Source organism: Pseudorca crassidens, chromosome 1, assembly GCF_039906515.1.
Source record: "Pseudorca crassidens isolate mPseCra1 chromosome 1, mPseCra1.hap1, whole genome shotgun sequence".
Lineage (NCBI taxonomy): Eukaryota > Metazoa > Chordata > Mammalia > Artiodactyla > Delphinidae > Pseudorca > Pseudorca crassidens.
Window position 1 is genome coordinate 32,072,383 of NC_090296.1, and position 20,022 is coordinate 32,092,404.

The following is a 20,022-nucleotide window of genomic DNA, read 5'->3' on the forward strand; positions in this document are numbered from 1 at the left end:
CACCACAAACTGGGGAATTTCCCCCCAGTTCCAGCCCTTAAATTAGTGAGTGTTCTAAACATAGAACAACTATTTAGCCCTGCACACACCAAAATATGAATTAGGCTGCCTGAGATGTTTACTTCCACAAGCACAAATGAATGCTGTATAATATTCCAGAATGCCTGGCAGGGCACCCAGAACAGTACTGGCAGATAGCAGGTGCTCAAGAAAACTCTGTTGAATGAGTCCCATTCTTGGTCCTCAAGTGGCTTATAGTAGAGCTGGGGGAACACGATTTATATACAGAAAACAAATCAACAACACATAAAAATAAAGATATTAGTGTTCTTTAAAAAAATAAAGAAAAAAGCATATTGGGTATTTGCAAATTCATCCTAGCAAGACTCCTTGGAAGGAGAATTGCATTAAAAAGAAATCATCCATATGAACAACCACGGCAACAGCAAGTCAAAGTCATGGTTTAAATGATACCTTCTCAAGTGTTCCCTCGTGGCGCAGTGGTTGAGAATCCGCCTGCCGGTGCAGGGGACACGGGTTTGATCCCTGGTCCGGGAAGATCCCACACGCCGCGGAGCAACTAAGCCCATGCGCCACAACTACGGAGCCTGCGCTCCAGAGCCCGCGAGCCACAACTACGGAGCCTGTGAGCAGCAACTACTGAAGCCTGTGCGCCTAGAGCCCGTGCTCCACAACAAGAGAAGGCACCACAATGAGAAGCCTGCACACCGCGACGAAGAGTAGCCCCCGCTCACCACAACTAGAGAAAGCCCCTGCGCAGCAACAAAGACCCAACTCAGCCAAAAATAAATAAGTAAATTTATTAAAAAATAAATAAATAAATGATACCTCCTCAGAGAGGGTGTTCCTGACCACCTGGTCTGAAATAGCACCCCCTTTAATCTTGATCCTCTGACTCTGCTTTACTTCCTTCATAGCACTTAATACTACTAAATATTACGTTATCCATTTGTCTGTTTACTGTCCATCTCCTTCCATTATAACATAAAGTCCTTGAAGGTAGCAACTTTTTTTTGTTTCCTGCTATTTACCCAGCACCTAGAAGAGTTCCTGGCCCATTGTACCTGCTCAATATATACCTGTGGCATGAATGAATGGCGGGGCTAGTGGATGTGATTTAAGCAAATGGTACAGATGACACCTGCTCTAAGGACTAGGATCTGACTGAAGGAGTTGGAGCATGCTTCCTGGAGGATGTTGGGCTTAGCCCCCAGATTATCCATTTGTATTCTGTCTCATCAACCAGAATGTGAGCTCCTCACAAGTGGGGACCGCGTCTTCTCATCTCCATCCTTGGCACCCAGCACAAATCTTGGCACATAGTAAGAATACAATATGTACCCGTTGAATAAGTAAAGAGGGCTGGATTCTCGGTTGGAGAAATGAAGAATTCCATATTCTATTTGAAAAGAAGAGATGCCCAAGCTCCCTGGAACTCAGACCCCAGGCAAAGGCATGGACTATGTGTTCTCCTTGTTCCAGGACCTAGCACACACCTGACCCTTCATTTGCCATTTCCCTCCCTGCCTGGCCCTGCCAGCCAGGAACTCTGACCACGGCAATGAGACGGCCTGGGAGCTGCCCCAGGGGGCTGGTGGTAAGGAAAGAGCAGTTGCTGCCTTACCTGTTGGCTGTCGGGTCCTTGCTTCTTTCAGGTAGTAGAGTGCTTTGTCGTAGTCTCCAAGGTGGTAGAAGGCCACGCCGGACCGGTAAAGGGCCTTGAAATTCTCCCCTTCTTTCTTCAGGACTTTGAGGCAGTACTCTTTGACTCGTTCATAGTTCACCAGCTCAGCCTGGAGCAGGCAGGCTACAGAGGAAGGGAGAAAGAAGGGATAGTGTCATCACCACAACAGCAGCAGGCTCTGAATGTCTCCCTTTGGTTTTTCCTCTCTGACCGGAGAAGGTTTACGAGTGCTGGGGCTTTACGGTGGGGTTTATACCGTGGAGTTTGTCATCAAATAATCCAGGGTTCTAGGATCCAGTTTCATCTTCAACAAGCTCTGTGACCTTGAGCAAGTTACCTGACCTTGTAATATGGATTGAATTGTGCCCCCCGCCCCCCTCGCTGAGTCCTAACCCCCAGTGCTTTAGAATGTGACCTTCTTTGGAAATAGGGTCTTTACAAAGGTAATCAAGTTAAAAAGAGGTCATTAGAGTGGGTTCTAATCCAATCTTACCAGTGTCCTTATAAAAAGGGTACAATAGACTGAATGTTTGTGTCCCCCCAAACATTCACATGTTGAAAACTAATTCCCAGAGTGACGGTATTTGGAGGTGAGGTCTTTGGGAGGTGACTAGGTATTGAGGGTGGGGCCCTTATGACTGGGATTCGTGCTCTTATAAAAGAGACCCCAGAGAGCTCCCTCACCCCTTCTGCTATGTGAGGACACAGTGAGACAACAGCCATCTGTGAACCAGGAAGTGGGCCCTCACCAGACACTGAATCTGCGATGTCTTGATCTTGGACTTCCCAGCCCCTAGAACTATGAGAAATAAGTAGTTGTTGTTTGAGCCACCCACTGTGCAATACTTTTGTTACAGCAGCCCAAAGAGACTAAGACAAATGAGAAGTTTGGACACCAAGACAGACACACAGGAAAGACGATGTGAAGAGACACAGGGAAAAGATGGCCAAGGAATGCCTGGGGCTACCTGAAGCTAGGAGAGAGGCACAGCTCTCAGAAGGAATCAACCCTGCCAACACCTTGATCTTGGACTCCTAGCCTCCAGAACCATGAGACAGAACGTATCTATTGTATAAGCCATCAGTCTGTGACACTTTTGTTGTGGCTACGGTAGGGACAAGCCACAAGAGGCAATGACAATACTAACCTTGGCCAATATTTGTCAAACGCTTCCCTTGTGCCGGATGCTTGCTTCGTTGCTTTACTTGTCTCACCTGATAGAATCTTTGGGATACTATAACGAAGGTCCAAGTATTCCCATTTTACAGATGAGGAAGCTGAGGCCCAGAGAGGTTTAAGTAACTTCCCAAGGACACACAACATGAAAGAGGCAAGGCTGAGATTTAAATCAAAACTGTCCAGCTCCAGAGCCCAGGTTCCTCACTGAGCTGTTGAAGGGATTATATGAAATGGTGGCACAGTATTTGACACAGGGCTTGGCACATAGTAAACACCCACACTGTTACTTCATGTCATTATAATTCTTTGCAGCCCCTGCAATCCCGTGGTGACAACTGCCTCTACTTTCCTCAAGTTCTCTTCCACACGTTTGTCTCTGCAGTCCCTGGGAGCAGGGGCCTCTGACCGGCTGGTGACCAGCCTTATACAGAGCACACCTCTGGGCGTGAGAGACCTGGGGGTCCCAGGCAAGAGGAAGCTGAGGCTGGCAGCTGCCTATGTGGGGCTCCTTCCTATTCCAGAGTCAGTTATCTCTGAGTAAACCGTCTCCCCCTTGAAGCTTTCTCTCACAGCGATCAGTCACAGGGCCAGGGCTAGGGCGAGGGTGAGGAAGCTTGTACCCTTGAGTGAGCACCTCCTTACATACTGTGCCCTAGGGGCCTCACTTGCCTCACCCTAATCCCAGCCCTGCTGAGCTACCTCGGCCTCCATTCCACCCCTCAAGCATTCAGTAGGCGTTGACTAAAGGCAAAGAGGGGTGTCAAACACACTGGAGGAATTTTTTAAAAGGGGGTGGGGTGCGGTGGCGGAAGGGCACCTGTCTGCTTCTTCAAAGTGAATGAAAACAGACTTAGCAGGTCAAACTGCTGCTTCCTGCCAAGACCTGGCTGGTGGGACGTGGGACGTGGGAGGATGCTGATGCGCTGCTCCTTTGCACCCAGGTTTCTCCCACGTTGGAAGAATCATCCTCGGGATAGAGTCAAGTCACTGATTTTAATCTTCAGGGGTCTAACTTCTGCTGCTTTGATTCCTTAAATAACTTCCCAGGGATGTGAACTGCTGATTAAGAGACCAGATCTTTCATCGGGCATTTTAGACCCAAAAAAACAAAAAAAAACCCAAACAAAAAACATCCTTTTGCAGGCTGAGTTGGCGCTATGACAACCAGGAAGTGGCAGAGAATCAGCCCAGATCTGGAAATTGACCCATCACGTTCCACTCGCTACAGGGCAGGAAGCCAAACAAGTCGACAGAAGCAGCAGGTTGCTAACCCCGTGGGCATGGGCGTGGGTGGCTGTGGTCTCAGAGACACGCAGACCTGCTGGCACACTAGGGGTCCACCCTGCCGAGCTGATGCCACCAGCTCCCTGCCCTCTCTTCCCTCAGCTGTGGGGTGGAGGCCCCCCTGCCCCCCTGCCCTACCCCGTTGCTGCTGGAGTTTGCCTTGGTGCTTTCACAGCTCTGCGGACAGGGAGGGCTTCTGTCATGAGGTTCCCGCCTGGGAACCTCACTGGCTGCTACCTGTGTGGGACTTGGCTCTAACAGCTGCCCCCAGAACTGAAGGGTTTCCTGTCCAAGCTTCCACAGGCCATCTCGTGTCCACTGTTCTCAGCTGAGAGCCCTCTTCCTGTCCAGCCCTCCATCCTCAGACACTTCTGTTTGCTGACCTGAGCAGTCTAGGAAATGGATCTTTGTTTGTTTTAAAAAAACAGTGTTTGAATGTCTAAAACTGGGGTGGGGGGGGAAACAAAAAGGCCTGGAAATGGGGAAGTCCTCCCGCTAACACACCATCCCCCCACCTTGGGCAAAAGAAGGATAGCAGTCGATTTCTAGGACTCATTCAGTGAAAATGTCTGGAATTCCCCTGCAGATCTGGTGTGAACTGTGAGACCTGGTTGTGGACCTGGGTTCAGACCGCAGGGGAGGTGGGGCCCGGCAGGTTACAGGGTGTGGAGGCCCTATTGGCACCAGAGGCAGAGCCCAGGGAGATGGAGAAATCTGGAGTTAGCTCGGGTCCAGATGGGCTGCCTTCCCAAAAGTCTGCACCCAGAGGGAGAATCCAGATAAGAAACAAGGGGTGGCAGGCCAGAGCTCTTAAGAAGGCCCAGGGTGGAGGAGGCAAGAGACAGTCTGGGCTGCACTCAGCCCTACCTGCGGGTGATGTTTAGGTACCTCTCTTGTTTGGGTGGGGAGTTATCTGGGGTACATATAACAAGTCCATGGGATAAGTAAAATGGGATGTTTGTAGGCACATTTTAGAGTTGAAGAAGTTAAGAAGGAGAGGTTGACCAGCAGTCTCTTGATGTTTCTTCCATGTTTCTCTGCCTGCTACCCAGGGCCTGGGGGCTGCAGGAAACCCTGAGACTAGGTCATTTTGTCCCATTGCCCTTTCTTCCTCTCTGTCGTTAATCCCTTACCTTGTGTCAGAGGATACCTTACCTTACCTCAGTACCTTACATATACTATGTCTTTTCATCTTCACAGCAAATCTATGAAACAGGTTCTCCGTTATGCTTCTTTTACTGATGATGAAACCCAGTTCCAGAGAAAGTAGGTAACCTGCTGGAGGTCACTCAACTAGGAGGTGGCGGAATTACGATATCCTCCCACTTCTGTCTGGCTCCCAAGGCTGTGCTCTTGCCCATGGGTACCTGTGGGTCTACGTGTGAAGCCTTTAGAAACCACATCACCCCTCGTAAAAGACAGGGCACCTGTGTAAACAGCCTTCCTTTGGGTCCCAGGGTCAACAAAACAAAAACTAACTGCACAGAGCACTGTACAGGGCACTGGGATGAGGTGGTGAACCAAACGCCCTGCCCCGTCCTGGAGCTGATGGACTGCTGGGGAGGGCAGATGGTGCGTTATCTCAAATACCCCCGTGTGCCAAGAGCTGTGAAGGAGAAGTGATGAGTGGGAGCCTCCTGAGGGGGGAGGGCCCTAAACCAAGATCAAGTATCGTGGGAGGCTTCTTGGAAGAAGTGGTGTTTAAGCTGGGTTCCAAAGGTTGTGTTTCTCAACCTCAGCACCATAAATATTTTAACCTGGGTAATTGTTTGTTGGGGGGGGGGGTGTCCTGTGCATTGTAGGATGTCTAGCAATATCCTTGTGTTCTACACACTAGATGCCAATTGTGACAAGCAAAACAATGTCTCCAGATATCGCCAGATGTCCCCTGGTGGGGGGCGGGGGGAATCACGCTTGTGTGAGAACAGTTGATGTAGGTGGAAAGGAGAAAAATCTTTCTATGGGGGGGGGGAGGGAGGGATGGAGGAAGGAAGGAAGAAGGAAAGAAAGAAAGAAAGAGAAAGGAGGAAGGAAGGAAGGAAAGAAAGAGAGAAAAGAAAGGAAGGAAGGAAGGAAGGAAGATAGAAAGAAAGAGAGATTATGGCTTATTTGAGGAGGTTTGAGTAGCCAAGCCCAGCTGGAGCAGAGAGACTGAAGGGAAGGGTAAAAGGGAATAAAGCTAGAGAAGCAAGATGAAACCAGGACACACAGACCCTTCTGGTTCATGTTGAGGATCTGGGACTTTATTCTTAGGGCAAGAGTGGATTTGGATGATAAAATAATGGTGACTCGGTTGACTCAAGCTGAGGCAGAAAGGCAGGAGAAGGGGATTCATTCAAGCGGCACCCAGGAGTCAGAACTGACTAGCATTAGGGAACCCCTGAAGCATGTTCCCTCTGCTGTTACACTCACGTGCTTGGATCCCGTCATCCCGGGAGATCCTAGCTTGCCATTTTGGATCCACTGAGGATCCACGAGTTCTCTTCCACATTGTAGCAACCTGGTCTCCGTTTGAAATAAGGTTTAAAATACGAGTCTCTGTGCTCTACTGTACGGCACAGATCACTATTCTAAAGAGTACTGGGCTGGGAATCAGAAGAGCTGGATCCTCGTCCCACCTTTGCCACTAGCCAACATTAGGAAAATCACTTTCCCTTTCGGGGCCTCAGTAAAAACGAGGGGCCCACACTTCACTGAGTCATCTCTACCATACCTAACAACCTGTGAATATCAATGTTTGCCACTTAATAGAAGGATGAAATTGTTTCACTGGTTCCTCTTCAAAAGGACTTCTGTTCTATTACTTTTGGTAAAAGGCATCTTCTGCTGCAGATGACAATCAGAAATGGGGGGGGGCAGCGATTGAAGGGCTCGTCTAAGACAGTCCTGCCATGTGGAGATTTGTTCTGGCACAGAGACTGGACTATGTTTGGATGTGGTCTTCCCAAGCCAAGGCTCTGGGGCAGGATCTTCCCTGCAGGGCGTAAGCACCGCCGCTGTTGGCCAGTCCCAGCTTAGGAGACAGTGGACTTGGGAAGGCAGGCCTCAGGCTAGATGGAAAGGGAGCTTGTTCTTGTCCGTGGTCTTGGCTCTGAGTATATATTTGGCTTCCAAGATGCAGTTATTAAGCAGCAGATGCCCGGTGGGGAGACATGTCCAAAGTAGACATGTGGCGATGGGCCCGGGCTCCCAGACCACCATATCTAGAAGCTCTTTTCAGAGAAATATTATGAACTTTCTGGTCTCTCGGTCTTCTGACAAGTTTGAATAAATGCTGCATCCTGGAATCAACCAAGCTGTGGAGAATTAGGACAAGCTTCCATTCATACTTGGAAAGGAGTGCTAGAAGGGAAACTGCCTTCCCTGAGCCTACCGTGGGGGCAGCAGTAGTGGCCAGTGCAACTTACAAGAGAAAGGTAAACTTGGAGGACAAAATTGGGGCGGTAAGTCCTCAATCACTCCTCCCATGTGGAGATTCCTCTTCCGTTGCCAACCTTGGGTGGTTAGGGTATGATTTTATGGAAAGAGCTTGGCAGGCTTTCTTAGCTCCGCAGAGGACTCTTCAGTAGGAGAAAGAGAATCAGAAACTTAAACAGCCCCAAGCACTCACACACAGAGACAGAGGAAATCATAAGTTTGATGTTCCCCAAGGCAACCTCACTGAGACCTCAGGCTAAAACACGTCAGGCTCTCCTGGCTCTGCCACCTGTTTTGTTTCTGTTTTTCCTGGTGCATGCAGGGCATGGTGACAGCCCGGGCAAAACGCCACTTGTTGGCATGAGATGAAAGGAAACTGGATGGGAGGAGGAAGGCCAAGTTCATGTAGCCATTGGTTTTCTTCTGACAGCCGATTCACTACCATTTGCCCTTACCTGCTGGACGGGAGGGAAGCATGGGCTGGATGGGAGGGAAGGAGAGACCCATCTGGGGCCAGGAGTGAGGAGGGGGAACCTGCTTCACGAGGCTGCTCCCTGTTCGGAGGTGAATCGTGTCCTCCCAAAAAGGTATGTTGGAGTCCTAATCTTCAACACCTCAGAATGTGATCCCATATGGAGAGAGAGTCTTCATAGGGGTGATCAAGTCAAAATGAGGTCAGTAGGGTGGACCCTAATTCAGTACGACTGGTGTCCGTATAAAAAGGAGAAATTTGGACACAGAGTCAGACACACACAGAAAAGACGATGTGAAGAGACACAGGGAGAAGGTGGCCACCTACAGCCAAGGAATGCCAGAGGCTACCAGAAGCTAGGAGAGAGGCCTGGAACAGATTCTCCCTCACAGCTCTCGGAAGGAGCCAACCCTACCAACACCTTCATCTTGGGCTCCTAACCTCCAGAACTGTGAGACAGTGTTTCTCTGTTATTTTAAGCCATGCCGTTTGTGGTGCTTTATGATGGTGGCCTTAGGAAACGAATACACCTTGCTGGTCATTTCTTTGGGAAGTGGGCCCAGGAATTGGCTATGACGTTCCTGGGGGAGATTTTCCCAAACCAAATTATTTGACCCATTTTCAAATTGATTTCAAGGGGCGTTGGCATAGGAGTCAAGTGGAAAGAGCTTGGATCAGGATAGAGGTGACATTCAGGATATTTAACAACTGGTATAGGTCCTGACCACACGGAATAGGCACATGGGATTGTGCCGGTTCTGGGGTGTTCTGGCTGCGTCAGTGCTGGATCTGGAGATACGGTCCCAGGCTGGAATCCAAGCTCTGCCACGCACTAGCCCTGGCCCTTGGGCAGGTTACTTCCTCTCCCTCGGTCTCCTTCTTCTCATGTGTTAAATGAAGATAATAATACCTACATTGTAGAGACTCTTGTGATGATAAAATGAAGTAATTAATATATGTTATATGCCCCACACAGCGCTGGGCACAAAAACTGATTCTCATAAATGCTAGTTCTTTAGGAAATCACTGGTCGAATGTGGTTTCCCCAGCAACGTGTTCTGTTAACCAGAGGAAATTTCCATTTTGAATCCTACACACAGTGCAGGAAACTACAGCTTAATTTAAAGCCAATTTTCAAGAATAGGTCAGATATATTTTGGAGGGTAATTTAGAGGTTCTTTCTTTTTTTTAGCATCTTGATTCTTTTTTTAAAAAATTGAGGTAGGGACTTCCCTAGCGGTCCAGTGGTTAAGAATCTGCACTTCCACTGCAGGGGGTGCAGGTTCAATCCCTGGTCGGGGAACTAAGATCCTGCATGCTGTGCGGTGTGGCCAAAGAAAAGAAAAAAAGAAAAAAAAAATTGAAAAAAGGTTGAGGTAAAGTTGACATAACATGATGTTCGTTTCGGGTGTACAACATGGTGATTTGATGTTTGTATATATTGCAAAATGACAGAGGGTCTTTCTGTGGCAGAGCAATGGGAATGTAGTGTGTGCAGTGAAATGATGGGTATTTTTACTTATTAGGCTTCATATCCAGGACTGCTATGACCCACCCAATTTTACCTTTCCATAAAAGTACTGATTTTCCTCTCTTTGTACACGAATGCTTACACTCAGAGTTCTGAAAACAACTTTCTTTTCTTGATTTCTCTCTTTTTTTTTCTTTCTGGACATTTACGTTGCCTCTACATTTTAGATACTGAAGTAACTTTATGATAAATATACTCATGGAGGTTTTGTTTATGTTAAATATAACCTATAATCCCAGGGTTACAATTACTAGGTCAGGGTGTGTGACTGTCTGCGTGGCCTTTGCCACGTAACACACAGATCTTTCCCCTTGACAGCGGCTGTTTACTTAGAGCCTTGGGCCCTCCCAAACGCCTAGGAATCTTCATTTCAGAAATAATCTATGTTTGGCTTGCTTTTATTTCACTGGGTTGTGGGGAGGGCAAAGAAGACAGCTGGAAGGAGATGGGCAAACCCCAGTTTGCACAAAGAGATGTGTACTTTCTAAGGGAGATGAAGAATTTAGGGGTAAGGCAGACCTGGGTTCTAATCCTGACTGCCCCTGGCCAGTTATGCGGCCTTAGAAAGTGACTGGCCCTCTCTAAGACTCGTTTCCTCGTCTCTGAAATAAAGACAGCAACTCTATCGAACTCACCGGTCTGTTCTGAGGATGAAGTGAGAAAGTGCACCACAACGCTGGATGCAGTGCTGGGCCCACAGCAAATGCTCCGTGGACATGAGCCGATTCAGAGATCAGCAAAAATGCTCCGCCCCCAAACCTGTGCGGCGAGGGCAGAGCCCATCCCCGATTTCTCATTTTTCCTTTCATGGTCTCGGATGTACATAAACTCACACTTGCCACAAATGTTTCCCACACCTAGGTTTGATGCTTGGTTTTACTTACCAGTTTTCCTTTCAAAAGTGTGCTCAAAGGTGTGTTTTCCTATCGGGGGTAGGTGGGTATGTGCAGAGAACATGATAAAAGCAGCTTTGCAGCCAGAAAAGGGGGCTTAGGGAAAGAATGGGGTAGGGTTCTGGGACTATTTTCTTTTCACTTATAGATTAGACAGCCTCTGAGTCAACAGTTGGTTGTGCCCTCCTCCCACCCATCTCCATCCCTAAACTGCAGACGTGAATGCTGCCTCCTGCCTGCTCTCAGCCCTTCTCTCATCACGAGTGGATGACTGGGTACCACCGCCGATATTCCACTGACAGCTTTTTGGATGGGGTGGCAGACAGACCCAAAGTTGCTGGGCTCCTCTGGAGTCCTAATAATTTGGGAAAGCTAGGAGCTCTAAAAGCCAGCTGTGGCAGGAAAATGAATAGGCCTTGTTCCCGACTCTATAGGGCATGAAAGAGCCTTCGAGAGAAGACGGAAATATTTTTATGGAGAAGTCGCTGGCCAGTTTCAGTGCCTCTGAGTTGGTGGATACAAGACAATGTCCCCAGCGCTAGCATTCACCTGGCATCCTTGGGTTCAGACAGCTCGCCTCTCAGAGTTTCAGTTTTGAAGTGGGTAAAAATGAAGGTAATTATGGCTGCTCCCCACCTTGAAGGCTTGTGAGCGGGCTGAGAAAAGTCAGGGTTTCCCTGACATCTGATGAGAACCCCACAGTGTTTCTCATTAAATCATCCACGCTAACTGATCATCATTAGCTAACATGGAGATTCCGGAACTCTGTGATCCACATTTTTTTCTTAAGTCTGTTTTTTTCGGCTGAGCTGCACAGCATGTGGGATCTCAGTTCCCCGAGCAGGGATCGAACCTGCGCTCCCTGCATTGGAAGCGTGGAGTCTCATCTACCGGACTGCCAGGGAAGTCCCCGTAATCCACATTTTTAAAAAGTCGCCAGTGAGCACCTGCAGGTGGGCCGCCTCACCTGAGCTAGTACTTTACATTCTACCATTTTCGATGTATGTTTCTTCAGGATCATCTATTGGTTAAACCACAAGAGCCCAGGATAACCATGGGAGGCCCCAGGATTACCCACAAGGGCAAACAGGTCCCAGAAAGCCATGCCCTAGAGCCAGGAAATCTGCACATGTAGGCAAACAGCTGTTCTCCGACAGTCAGCATGTGACATTTTGGGTTCTTTCCTTCTTAGTGATTAGAGACTTCTGACTGGTGAATAGGAGCCCAGGCCAAGGAAATGAAGAAACAGGGTAGAACGCTGAGATGCTTCCTGATGAGCTCGGGAGAATCTAGCCTTGCACCATAGGCAGTATTCATCTATCCTCCCAGAAGGGTAGTAAGAGGAAGAGCAGGTAACCTTGATCAAGCATGAATTGGCCAGGGAGTGTTCTAAGCATTAACCCATTTAATCTGGACAACAGCTTATGAGGTAGGTTCTAGTATTTTGCCCATTTTCCAGATGGGGAAACTAAGGCCCAAGGAAGTTCAGTCACTTGCCAAAGGTCACAAAGCTAATATGCATCAGGGCCGGGATTTGATTCTAAGCCATCTGTCACCTGAGACCGTGATCTTAAGCATTACCCACAGTGCCGTCTTAGAATGTTCAACTGCCTATAATGAATTTTAATTCAGTTCCTTCATTAGACAGCTTTGAGGCTTGAGTTCTGCTTCTTGCCAGGTGCAACTGTGGGACTCTGTTGGTACCAAACTGTTCTCATTTTATTTGTATACTTTATCTGTATACATCTCATTTGGAAGCTTCCTATATAACTCTCCGGGACCCCCTACCCCTCTTATGTCTCTGCATTCAAAGACAAAAACAAACAAACAAAACCAAGTGCAAAGTTTCCACCAAGGCTTCTCTTTTTTAAGTCCTAAAACCACCTGCATCTCCAATTCCATTGAGAGTCGGCTGTGATCCTAATAGGGCTGACATGACACATCTCTGGTTTCTTCCTGAAACAACATCCATCTTAGCTGCTGCTGGCCAGACTAACACCAACAGTATTATTTTTTAATTGAAATTTTTATTGAGATAATATTAGATTCACATACAGTTGTAAGAAATAATACAGAGATCCCTTGCACCCTTTATCCAGTGTCCCCAATGATAACATCTTATAAAACTATAGTATAATATATTGACTACCATATTGACACTGATACAATCTGCAGATCTTATTCAGGTTTTCCAGCTTCACTTGTACTCATTTGTGTGTGTGTTAATTCTATACCATTTATCACATACGTGGTTTCCTGTGTCTACCCCCAAAGTTAAGTTACAGAACAGTTCCATCACAGGAGGGATCCCGTTGCCCTTTTATAACTACATCCATGTCTCTCCTGTATCCCCACCTCCTTTTTCACCCCTGACAACCACTAATCTGTTCTCCATTACTAAAATTTTGTCATTTCAAAGTGTTACATAAATGGAATCATATAGTATGAAGTTGTTGAGAAGTAGCTATTTTTTCACTTAGCATAATCTTGAGATAATCCCCTTGAGATGCATCCAAGCTGTTACAAGTATCAATAGTTCATTCCTTTTCGTTGCTGAGTAGTATTCCATGGTACGGGCGTACCAGAGTTTGTTTGACCGTTCATCTGTTGAAGGACATCTGGGCCATTTCCAGTGTTTGGTTATTATGAATGCTGCTGCTATGAAGAGTTGTGGACAGCATTCAGTCTCTCACCATCATTAGTATGATGTTAGCTTTAGTTTTTTTGGTAGATGTTCTTTATCAAGATCAGGTAATTTCCCTCTATTTCTAACTTGCTGAGAAGTTACCATCTTTCTAATACCTGTGAATTATAGTACAACCCTCCCTAATGGTAACACTTTCACAGAACGTGTAGGGTGGTCTTTTTCTAATGAGGCCAGATCTACAGGTACAGTCATCAGGTGGGCCCTTTTGTTTCCCAATGAATAAAATCATTTTTCACAGCCATAGACTCAGCTCATGCCCATCATGGCAGCTGTTTATGACACATACCTTCTTTGCTTTCCAGACAAGCATCTGTAGGGCATCTGTAAACCCTCACACAGCAAAACTACATCATACTGGTTTACACATATCGTATGCTCAGGAAGTAGCAATACCAAACACTTATATAGCGTTTCATGACTCACTTGACCTTGACAGCGACTCTGGGAAAATAGGTCTTATTAGTCCTGCTTCCAAGAGCTGAGGCTTAAAGAAGTTAAGTGATTTGCTAAGGCCATTTGAGTTTTAGGGAAAGAGCCAGGACTGTCTAAGCCCAAGCCCACATTGGTTCCCCTCCAGCAGAGCTGGTGGGTAAAGAGACCTGGACTCACTGATCCCTGAAAGTCTTTTCCAAGTCTAAGGCACTGGGAAGCTATGACAACTTCCTGCTGACTCAGGAAGCCAGCACCCTTCAAGTGGCAGTATCTTCATTCACATCATTCTTGCCCTGCCTGGCGCCTAGATAGAGTTCCCCCATCACTGCTGATGCTGTTCCCATGACCAGGGATCGTCTGCCTTTATCCCATGGGCTAAATCTCCTCTGATTCCATTCACATGAATTTCTGACCTTCTATTTTTCCAGTCTAGCACATGCTTAACATGGATTCAAATAAACATTGCGAAGTGTTTCTTTTGTTTTGTTTTAGCGACATTATTCTTGGAGGTCTCTTTACACCATTCCCAAGTTGCCCTTTGTTCCCCACCCTTCGAATTCTTCACATGGATGTCCCCAGCATTCAAGGGCTGCTGCATCCCTCTCACCATCACCACACAATCCTGGGTACAGGCTCTTCATAAACTTATTCGATGAGGATTCATTCATCACGGCCTGTGACGGGGCTTTGTAAGGAAATGGAGAGCATTCAAAAGATATTGATATCTTCAAGGAGTTTATATTCTTCTTATTCACCCTCTGTTGGCCACTACTTGGCTGTGAAAGTGGCATTTGAAAGAGCTCAAGTGAAAAACCAGTCTAAAACTCTTATAAGCTAAAAGCTTATGTTGATAGTCCTTTAAGGGATATCGAAATCTGCTCAAGAGAGTTGTAATGCCAAAGCCTGAGGTCAGCTCAGCCTTTTGGTGCCTGTCACATGCTCCTGTTCATGAGGGAAGGAGCAGTCTTGGGTGCTACAGCAGCATACTTACAAGTTATCCCATCCACGGCCCCCAACTCTTATCGACTTTATTGCGGTATATACACAGAGAGAAGTGGAGTAGTAGGAAGAAGGTAGGACAGGATTACTGTTTGTCTTCATTAACACCCTTTCTTGGGTTAGAAGTGGGACTTTGGAAGGGCCAGTTGGGCCATCTGGAATATGACAATGAGTATATACCCAGAAACATTCAGAAGAAACCCATTGCCTGATAGTATCTTTACCTTGTTAGCTCTGGCCAAGGACACATGTCATGCCCATTGGCAGGAATTCTGAGCCAGGATGGGGGAAAATCTCAGAAGCCAAAATGCCATCTTGTTCTCTTTTTAGACTTTAAAAAATACCTCTCCTGTTCTGATCACCTCTCCCTCCATCCTTCTGTGACCCCAGCAACACCCCTCCTGTTCCTATTGCCTCTCCTGCCATCTTTCCATGCCAACAGGGCAAATACCACGTAACCAGATATGTTTGGGGATAAGTTAGTTAACAGGCACACGTGTAGCAGAAAGAGCACCTTTGTGGCCTCTCTGTGGCAGCACTGTGTGTATTAGCAAAGTATTGGAAATAACTTGAAGATCCATCAGTAGGAGATTGGCTAAATAAATAACAGGGCATTGGTATGATGGAACATGACGCGTACATTAAATCATGCTGTAGAAAAATAATGACACGGAAAAATGTTTTTAGTGTAAAATATTGGTGGAAAAAGTTGTGAACGTTTGTGCAGTACAACCTGAATCTTGTGAAAAATAAATGTGTGTGTGTGTGTGTGTGTGTGTGAGTGTGTGTGTATCAGGGTGAAGAATGTGTGATAACAGGCATCAGAGTTCCTCTTAGGGAAGAAATTATCTTTTTTTAGAATACCCTCATCAACTGTGATTTTATTAAAAAAAAAAATCGCCTCTGCCCATTATGTCTTCAAAGAGAGAAGTGGGGGAACCTGGGAGGAGAGATGCAGGAAAGGCTTCTGAAGGGTTTACTGAGCAGAAAGCACTGGCTGTTCAATTTGGAGACACCCAGGGTCATGAGAGGACTCCAGGCATTGTGGCAGAGGAGTGCCGGTAAGGCGGGATTGAAAGGAGGCTCCAGGGGACATGGCTGCTAGTGCTTTTATTCCCAGGACACCTGATCAAGCCAGGCGCTTTCCTCATCCGACATGAGGAAGGCAGCTCAGGAAACTGGCGCCAGCATAAGACACAAGAGAACAGGCAGAGCAGGCATGAGGCTGCCAGCTTAGCAGCTTCTCCCTCTTGCAGGGGCCTTGCCTTCCTCCACAGCCTCCTTTCCCCAGAGCACCAGTCAACTTTCTTGCTTGTGAAGCTGCCCGGGGAACCCAGCTGATCACAGCATATATCTTCTCTTCCTGGAACATCCTTGCTCTCTGCTCTCAGACTCTGAACTGGTCTAACTTGTGAGAGAATCCGAAGTTCTTTCCCTACTAGTTCAGTTCAAAGAACGGGTCAGAGAATCCTGGGGCAGAGGATGGAAAGTGGCAGAGAACAGACACCGTCTAACTGAGGCTTATTCGCTTGCACAACCTCAGGCCAGAGACATGTCTGCCTAGAACCCAGCAGTTTCTCATTTATTGATTTACTTATTTATTGTTCGCTGTGTTGGGTCTTCGCTGCTGCACACGGGCTTTCTCTACTTGCGGCAAGCGGAGGCTACACTTCATTGCGGTGCGCGGGCTTCTCATGGCGGTGGCTTCTCTTGTTGCAGAGCTCAGGCTCTAGGCGTGTGGGCTTCAGTAGTTGCGGCACGTGGGCTCAGTAGTTGCGGCGCACGGGCTTAGTTGCTCCGTGGCATGTGGGATCTTCCTGGATCAGGGCTCGAACCCATGTCCCCTACATTGGCAGGTGGTTTCTTAACCACTGCACCACCAGGTAAGTCCCAACTCAGCAGTTTCTAAGTGTTTTCTGGACCGCCTTATATCCTGAGAAGCTGGAAGCAGGCATAGACCTCAGGGCCCAAAGGTCCTTGGTTCTGCTGGAGCTCAGCTGCCCTTCAGAGGAAGCCTGATGGGTTACTTGTTCATCCAGCCCCGTGGGCCCAGGTAGGAAACATCCATACCAAAGACTGTTGGTTCACACCTTGCTTGCCTCCCCTGCACTTAAGAGCTGAAACTTGCTCTTAAGTGGCTACAGTGCAGGGGAGGTGAGCAAGGTGTGACCCCTCTATTGCTCACTTGCTTCCCATGCTCCCCCATAGCCTCCTTTGCTGAGTCCTTTCTCCTCCCCTCTTGCACGCTTTCCCGCCATAGTTCCTACCGGAGTAGGAGTTAGATTTACACATAGCCATCATCTATTTTTTTTTATATTTTATTTATTTATTTTTGAAATTTATTTATTTTTGGCTGCGTTGGGTCTTCATTGCTGCGCACGGGCTTTCTCTAGTTGCGCCAAGCAGGGCTACTCTTCATTGCGGTGTGCAGGCTTCTCATGTGGTGGCCTCTCTTGTTGCAGAGCACGGGCTCTAGGTGCACGGGCTTCAGTAGTTGTGGCATGTAGGCTCAGTAGCTGTGGCCCACGAGCTTAGTTGCTCCAGCATGTGGGATCTTCCCTGACCAGGGATCGAACCCGTGTCCCCTGCATTGGCAGGCGGATTCCCAACCACTGCGCCACCAGGGAAGTCCCCGTAGCCATCATCTATTAAGCATCTGTTACGTGCCAGGCACTGTGCTAGGCATGCGTGCATGTATCCTTTAATTTCAATCACCATCACAATCCTGTTTGGTGCATACTACTACTCCCACGCTATAATGGAAACAGAAGCTTGTCAAGATTAGGACCATCCCAAGGTTAACGGAGGAGTCGATGGGAAGTCAGGAGTCAAACCCAGATCCTCTTACACTAAGTAAAGATCTTTTCCATCAGGCCACCTTGCCCTACAGGTTTTCTGTGCTCCCTTTCTTCCCTCCCATCTTCACTGGCACACACAGGAACACAGCCCTTCTCTCTCTCTCTAAGTATCAGGGAGAATTCCACACACGTTCCAATGACCCAGTGGCACCTACAGCCTGAGGTTCAGGTCCATTCAAGAAAGGAGCTCCGTTCTGACTCAGCATGAGCAGTTGGCCTAGAATCACATCCCCCAAATCCTCAGATCTGGCCCAGACTCCTCAGGGCTCTCCAGTCTTGAGCCAATGGTGGCAACTCTCTGAGATGCTATAGCTTAGCCAGCAACTGCTCCCTGAAACTCTTGGCCCTGCCGCTGCCAGTTCATTTCCTAACAGCTTTTTCTTTTTTTTTTTTTCTTTCCCTCCATCAGAACTTCCTGGCCTAATACAGCTAGTCTTGCCAGATTTCTTATGGTGAACGACTGCCTGCTTAGAACCAAAGTCTGAATTTTGGAATAATCTGAGAAGGTGTAGCAGCAGTATGTAATCTCTGGTACCATCGATTCAGATTCCAGGGCCCAGGCAATGTTTTATAGAGGCTTCCCACTCCTACTCTGGTTCCTCTCTGAGACCCTCTGTCTGACTCTGTCGTCCGGGGAGACTGCCATTTACTTTGGTTTACCCTCAGATTTGCAAGGTTACCTTGGAAATCTTAGTTGAGATCTTTATGCCTATTTGTCAGCACATATCAGTAAACGGGAACAAAAGAGAGCTCGTTTCCTGTTTCCTTCCTAAATCTGGTTGCTTCCAGAGAGAGAGGCTAGAAGGTGGGGGAGAGGGGAGCTAGAGGGTCTTCAAACTCCTAGACAGTTCAGCACTTCTGAAAGGGGACTCGGAGGGCATGTGACCCAACACCGATTGTTTACATATGAGGAAACTGAGGCTCAGAGTGATGTGACTTTTCCAAAGTCACGGAGCAAGTTGACGGCAGACTCTAGATTAGAACCCTGTTCCCACAACCGCATGCCATGTTTTGAGGCGAACACAGTGGATTTGAGATTTGGGCTGTGAAGAGCCATGGCAAGTATCCAATAAAGATCTGATGATTGAGTGAGCTTCCTTCTGGGTGCTGTGTCTGAGCTATCGATGGGCAGGACTTCCTAGGCTCAGGGGCCAACAAGCATCTTGGACATGGACCACCCATACGGTCCCTTCCTCCACACCAGCGGCACATCACTAATGCTCAGGACCAGTTTGTATCACAAGCTCTGACCCAACTTTCTTCCCTGCCTCACCAGCAAACCGTCACTCACGTGCTACTGAGTCCAAAGGGGCATCTCCCTACTGTGGGGTACCATGCTGCCAGGATCCAGCCCTATGTGTGCATGGGGGTGGTGGGCACTGCAGAAAGGATAAGTCATATTATGGGAAACTAAGAGAAAGTCTGAGGCTTGGGGTAAGTTTGCTTGACATCTTTGGTGTTACAGTCTGACAGGATTAGACAAGGCACAGATAATGTCCAGAACGGCATTAAAAATTATGTGTATGAGGTAGGTTTTCTTCGGGAATATAAAAGAAGAAAGCAAAACTACCCATAATCTTTCTACACAGATAATCCTGTCATCGTTTTTCGTAAAAAATAAAAGTAATAATGCATATACTTAGAAAAGTCATGCACTATGGAAAGATTTAGAATAAAAAGTTAAAAAAGGACATGGAGGAACCTTAAATGCATATGACTAAGTGAAAGAAGCCAGTCTGAAAAGGCTACACACTGTATAATTCCAACTATAGGACATTCTGGAAAAGGCAAACTATGGAGACAGTAAAAAGATCAGTGGTTGCCAAGGGTGGGGCGTAAGAGATAAAGAGGCAGAGCACAGAGGATTTCTAGGGCAGTGAAAGCACTCAGTATGGTACCACAGTGATGGGTACCTGTCATCATACATTTGTCTAAACCCACAGAATGTACAACACAAGAGTGAACCCGAAGTAAACTGTGGACTTTTGGTGATCATGACGTGTCGGTGCAGATTCCCCAACTGTAACAAATGTACCCCTCTGGTGGGGAGTGCTGATAACGGGGGAGGCTAGGCATGTATGGGTGCAGGGAGTATATGAGAAATCTCTGTCCCTTCCCCTCAATTTTGCTGTAAACCTTAAACTGCTCTAAAAACAATCAAGTCTTAATCTTTAAAAAAAAAAAAAAAGAAGTGAAAGTCTCTCCCCAATTTCTCTGCCCAGTCCCTATTCAAGCGAAGCGAACAGCTTCACTTGCATAATTTCAGATAATCTTCTTGAAAGCAAGTATTGTACTAGAGTATATGTTGACGCTAGTTTATACCTTTTTTCTTTTTTCAGACACAAAGCAAATAAACACTGTTTTGCATTCTGCCTTTTCACGTAATAAGATTTTGGAGACTGGTCTCTATCAGTCCACACGGAACTCTCCCATTCTGGATAATGGCCACCCAGTTCAGAAAGAATGGAGAATTATTCTTTCCAGAGCTGGAAAGGACCTTTGAGATCCTGGACTCCAACCCTCGGTTTTTAGACATCAGAAAAC

The 20,022-nt window shown here is 47.2% G+C and overlaps 1 protein-coding gene across 2 annotated transcripts in view; it reads right to left on the reverse strand.

Moving 5' to 3' along the window:
• The window catches only part of TTC9 (tetratricopeptide repeat domain 9), a 43,423-nt gene that overhangs the window by 13,632 nt on the left and 9,769 nt on the right, over nt 1-20,022 (reverse strand). For both annotated transcript variants that reach the window (XM_067731860.1, XM_067731869.1), the window contains exon 2: nt 1,646-1,828. In XM_067731860.1, the coding sequence (XP_067587961.1) occupies nt 1,646-1,828 (183 nt within the window). The remainder of the gene's footprint in view (nt 1-1,645; nt 1,829-20,022) is intronic.